The 6,100-nt window shown below is 36.7% G+C and overlaps 1 protein-coding gene across 1 annotated transcript in view; it reads left to right on the top strand.

The window, feature by feature from the left end:
- The window catches only part of LOC109395809 (netrin receptor DCC-like), a gene marked incomplete at its 3' end in the record, with an annotated part of 290,818 nt that overhangs the window by 175,714 nt on the left and 109,004 nt on the right, over positions 1–6,100 (top strand). Inside the window, exons 4-5 of the mRNA XM_019667139.1 lie at positions 2,886–3,040; positions 5,651–5,771. Of these exons, the coding sequence (XP_019522684.1) occupies positions 2,886–3,040; positions 5,651–5,771 (276 nt within the window). The remainder of the gene's footprint in view (positions 1–2,885; positions 3,041–5,650; positions 5,772–6,100) is intronic.

Here is a 6,100-nt window from a genome sequence, read left to right as displayed (position 1 = left end):
CTCTCTCTCTCTCTCTCTTTCTCTCTCTCTCACTTCCCCCATCTCCCTCATCTACCTCACTTCCTCTTTCCCCTTTCCCCCGCTTCCTTCTCCCTCTGTCTCTCCCTTTCTCTCCAAACACACATATATATTTATGTATACGTATATATTTGTATACATATATATTCAAAGTTTGGTCTCAGCCCCATAAAGTAATTTCAAGATTCACTAATGGATGTCACCCAAGTTTTGAAAACTCTGATATAGGCGTAAATGATTCCAGGAGTTCTGATGAAAGTGAGCACTAAAGACGGGCAGACGCGGGCAGGACAAGGACTTAAAGGGAGAGTAAGAACAGACACCATTTTTTTTTCAATGACTTGAATTGCATATCTTCATTATCTCTGAGGCTCTGGGAATACTACTGAGTTATCCTTTCACTGGGATTTTCAAGTGGCAAAAGAGACGGTTATGACAAATTCATTCAGAATCTTGGCAGTAGAGTGAATCTGTCTGGCTCCACAGTCTAAAGGCGTGTGATTTGGAGAAACTTCCTTAAACACTTTGCACTTCAGTCTCTTCATTTGTAAAGTGGGAGTAATAATGCCTGCCTCAGAGAGTTCTGAATATGATGAATATAAAGCACTTAGACTAATAAATCATATATGGTCAGCACTCAATAAATATTGGCTGTTGGCTAGTAAATAAATAGTTGATCAAAATCTGTGATAAAATTATGAACAAAATTCAAATGGGACAGCTAATATGTTTGCTCCAAAAGAGACAGCTAATATATTTGCTGAAGGCATTCAGGAAGTATTTCTGATGTCTTTCAGAGCATTGTCACTGAGTTTGGCACAGGAATAAAAAATTCTCATAATATTATCAATTATGAAGAAATAATTTTAGCCCAGTATACAATAAGGATATGTTCTCTTTAGAGAGCTCTCAGAGATTTTTTGTTTGTTTGTTTTTCATGTCTTTAATCTTTGAATATTAATGCATCGCAGCTGAGTCATCTAAATCAACTTTCCTCTGTGAAAGATGAGAGAATTTAAGTGTTGTTTAGTACTAGAGGTCCAAACATTTAGTTAAAAATCAGGAAAATAAGATAGGGAGGGGCTGGAAGGAAGGTGGGAGGGAGGTGGAGAGAGAGAAATTGATTGAGATTGTGATTAATATGTCTAAGATCATTCAGCAGAAAAACTAGGACTTGAATCCGAGGCACTTTCCACCGACTCTCCCATTTTTCTAGAAAGCAGTGACCATCAAAGATTATAAATTCACTTTAAAGTCAGGGGAGCTTTGCTGATGTAGTTGGAAAGAGCAAAATAGTGATTACTCAAAGGGAACAAAAGTTAGCACTCCCTGCTCATTGAGCATAACAACAACAATGACAAAAAATACAGTCCAACTTTAAAAATGGCTACTCAAATCACATATCTGTCTCATATGAAAAGGAGACCAAAGCTGCTTCTTCATTGTGAATTTAACCTGGGTCTCAGGCACTATGAATACGAGGTCTGACAAGTTTGCAAACTCATCCTAGAAAACGTGCTACATACCTCATTGCTGAATATCACTATGGTCACCTTCGAGGTACTCCCATTGGGAAGCTTTGCCCTGACGCCAGCGCCTAGTCCACCCTTCAAAGCAATTTTGGAACTCTTTTTCTGGAATGGCCATCAGAGCTGTCGTCATATTACCCTTGATGTCCTGAATGTCATCAAAATGTCTTCCTTTCAATATTTCCTTTATCTTTATGTAAAGAAAGAAGTCATTAGGGGCCAGATCAGGTGAGTAGGGAGGGTGTTCCAATCCAGTTATTTGTTTACTGGCTAAAAACTGCCTCACAGACAGTATCGTGAGCTGGTGCATCATGGTGATGCAAGAGCCATGAATTATTGGCGAAAAGTTCAGGTCATCTAACTTTTTCACACAGGCTTTTCAGTACTTCTCAATAGTAAACTTGGTTAACTGTCCAGTTGCTACAAATTCATAATGAACAATCCCTCTGATATCAAAAAAAGATTAGCAACATTGTTGCAACAAGTTCTCAAACTTAATATCAGACATGGTATTCAAATCTGACGTCACTCTAAGATTCCCAGTGGAAGAGGATGAATATTAGTTTTAAAAAGTTTCCTCTCTAGTCAGGGTTTAGAGGGTCTAAGCCTGGGAGATTCATTCATTAGCAAAGGTGTGTTATATTTGTAATTTTTTTTAATTGCAAAGTTCTATTATAGAGTAACTAGTACTATGCTAATGAAGACATTAAATTAAATTAGTGTATTACATACCATGCTGAGAAAATAACATTGTATAGTAATACAGTACAATAGATAGTTGCTAGGACAATAGGAATTTGTCCATAGTAAAGATGACAGTCATTTTTTGTGCCCTATCACTACAGCCAGTTTAAACAGGGAATGAGTCTGTCCCATTAATTAAATCCTAATGAAACTCTAGAATTACAGGGTCACTAAGCTTTCTTATACTCTGGGCTGTCTCTCTCAGTCCATCAGCGCCCCTTTATTTACTTTGTCAGCATAGTTTTCAAGGCTTTTATGTACCTTTCAGTGTCCTTTATGTAGGTCCACTAGATAGAAATACATGGATATTCAGAATGTTTACTGCATGTAGTGTGTTGTTGTTTTTTTTTCCCCAAAGTGTGTTTTTCTACTTTTTCTTGTGATAACACACCATTAATTACAACTATTTAACTGCTTTGGGGGGAACAAAATAGATGTATTCTGCAGTCATTCTTGTATACTAAACTGAGGGTTTAGGGGAATTATTTGAATTGCAAATACTTTCTATCCTAGAGCAGTGTTTGTAACTCACGGAAGATCTTAGCATGTAAGTTCATATCCCCACCCACTCACTTTTTTTTTCTGTCTTTGCAGTTCCGCCATGGTTTTTAAATCACCCTTCCAACCTCTATGCCTATGAAAGCATGGATATTGAGTTTGAATGTGCAGTCTCTGGGAAGCCTGTGCCTACTGTGAATTGGATGAAGAATGGAGATGTGGTTATTCCTAGTGATTATTTTCAGATAGTGGTAATTATCTCTTTTCATATTAGCTTTACAATTTCATTCATTGTTTACTATGTTTTCAGTTGTTTTTCTTTCCTGGGAAAGAGGTTCCTGTTGGGAATTTCTATGATGTGTTAAGAAAATTGTTCTAACATGATTGTCTAGACTTAGAATTTTTGAACTGAAAAAGAGTGATCAAACAGTCCATTCCCCCTTTTTTATCGACTAGGTTTTAAACAAACAAACTAACAAATTAAAAACAGAGGACCTGTGACTATCTTTGTAAGTATTCTCATTGCTGGTTCTTGGGACAGAGTTTAGAACCTAGTTCTAGCCTAGGCGAAGCCATAAATTTGTTGCTTCTGTGACTTTGACTTTATTATAATAAAGCTTCAACAAGATGTGCTACTTATGATTATGATAGTCTTACTTTAATAATTCAGGCAGATTTCTTTGGCTATCCCCTTCCTGATAGGACCAGCTGATCTAACATTTGTATTATAGTAGGAAAGGCAGTGGTGATGGTGATAGTGACTGGCAGTGGCAGTGGCAGTGGTAGAGAAGTCATGGAGACTGAGAGTTGATATTGCTTTGTAATTCTGAACACTGGAAAGAATTAACGCTAACAACAATAGTTCTTATAGTTACTGCTAAAAGTTTTAGTACACTCTCTGTCCCAATCCTTTTGGGGGATAATAGGGAAAATGGTATTATAGTCACTGAGTTGTCGCCCTGGTACGTAAGTGCTCAATGCCTACCATCATTATTATTGTTTTTATTGTTACTAGCAGAATGCTTCGCTCATTTGAAAAATGTTCTGGGAAAACTCATTTAGGTGGAGGTTACCATCAGAGGTTCTGGGAAAACTCATTTAGGTGGAGGTTACCATCAGACGTTCTGAGTCCACACCTATGAACATATGAGAAATATGAAAAGCACTTCCCAAATATCAAAGAACTTTCCAGCTAAAGGAAAGTTTAGGTCCACGTCTCATGTTTGCAATACAGACATGAGCCTGTCAAAGACAAGCGGTCTTCTAAGCCAGGTCTCCTGGAAGAATTGGATTAGAGTACATGTGCCCTGTGGGTTTAGGCATAAGCCGTCGCCATGGCCTAACACTGGCTATCAATGGTGGATTCCTCTTCCATGATCAATCAACTTTCAGAAACTTCCATGATCTCTTTGTGCACACATTGTCATACTATAAATGTCCTTAAGGAATAAACCCATAAAACATACCTTTATCACTTCATCACCACTTGCCATTTTTTACTTTTAGTTGTGTTTGTTTAATTGGTTAGGAATAGAGTAAAAAAGGGGAAAATTTAACTTTTGAATGCCACACCAATCCATGTGTTTCTTGAAGTATAATGCTATTTCCACTACCACTGAACTAAAAGATGACCTGTCATGGGGCAACCTGTATACCCCTAAAATGTATGCCACTTGCACATATGGGAAATTGTTTAGTGCCCTTAAGGATGCATGATAAAATGCAACATTTATATTTTTCTACAGTTTGAATAATCTTTCTCCCAGCATGACTCATTACAGCCAACCTATTTAAATGTTTCTTTTCTTAAGGTGAAAAGAAAATGTATGGTATGAGCCCTATTCACATTCAATTATGCTTTAAAATATTTCCTCAATAGCTCCAGAAATCAGAGAGCCATTGTCTGTGGAACATGTAACATTTAGCACAAATAGTAACTTATATGAGAATTGTTAATTAGAAGTTAGTCAGCTTTATCTAAGAATTTTATGTAAGCCGAGAATTGACTACAAGACACTAAAAACAATTAAGAATTCCCCATGAGGTAATATTTATCTCTTAATGACTTCAGGGAAAGTGATTTAACACATCTCACTTACTGAACTAATTCTTACACTAATATTGAAGATAAACTGAGTTAGTATAATTAAATGCTATCTCCAGATCATTTTATCATCCATCCTTAAAAAAGATGGTGGCTCAATTTATATAAAATAGGAGTTAACGCTGCTGTATTTAATTTATGGATTACTGAAGGTGAAACATTTTGGCCATATAATAAGACAACATGGGTATAAACTCTCTACCTTACACCCCCCTCCCCAATCCCCAAAAGAGTACATGTCAAGGCAATTAAAATTATCAAAGGGATTTGAGACATTGTTTCTCGATAAATACTTCCAAAAAATATCCAGCCTAGATTTCTTTCCCTTTAGAAGATGCAAAGATCAGTGTTTTTGTTCCTCTTTTCTTTTTTTTTTTTGCTTGCAGCTGCTAAACCTGGGCTTCCTTCAATAACAAGTAAAAGAATGAGATTTCTTTTGTCTCTAATTTTTGTTTTTTCCATGCCTAATAGAAGAGTTTTCTGTCTACTGCTCATTTCTACATTGAGGATGATGTGTATTTTTGTGAATATAGTTTTTTCATTGCAGAACTAGGTTAGATTGATGCATGTGGATTCAGCAGCGTATTGGGAATCTGTGTCATTTCCCAGGTGACATAGGACATATCTGTAAGGCAGGCAATCTTCATGGCCTCTCTTGTTTCTTCCATGAAGTTTTATTAAAATTTATTTATGTTCATTTTGTCATATTGGGTTTTTGCTTTTTAAAATACCTCACCTTGCTTTTCCTTCTACCCAGGGAGGAAGCAACTTACGAATCCTCGGGGTGGTCAAGTCGGATGAAGGCTTTTATCAGTGTGTGGCTGAAAACGAGGCTGGAAATGCCCAGACCAGTGCACAGCTCATTGTCCCCAAGCCCGGTAAGATGAGGGGAACTGTGGTGCCTCTCGTTATAATTATTCATGCTACATTTGTAAGATCCATATTGTTTTTCCCTATCTCTCAATTTGAAAATATTTAATTTTTTTGATTATTTGATTATTTAGCTAATCAAGGTATACATTTTGTGTATTAGTGGTATATTCTTTTCAGTTATATATATCCATCCAGCATGATATAGTCATCATGAGCAGTAAGTGCTTCTTGTTGTCAAGACAACCACTAAATTACTACCTTCTTTCCTCTTTTGTGACCTGGCTTTTTTTTCATATGTGTGTGTGTGTGTGTGTGTGTGTGTGTGTGTGTGTGT

Source organism: Hipposideros armiger, unplaced genomic scaffold (assembly GCF_001890085.2).
Source record: "Hipposideros armiger isolate ML-2016 unplaced genomic scaffold, ASM189008v1 scaffold_484, whole genome shotgun sequence".
Classification (NCBI taxonomy): Eukaryota; Metazoa; Chordata; class Mammalia; order Chiroptera; family Hipposideridae; genus Hipposideros; species Hipposideros armiger.
The sequence above is the reverse complement of the archived record's forward strand: the minus strand, read 5'-3'. Positions and strand labels throughout refer to the sequence as shown.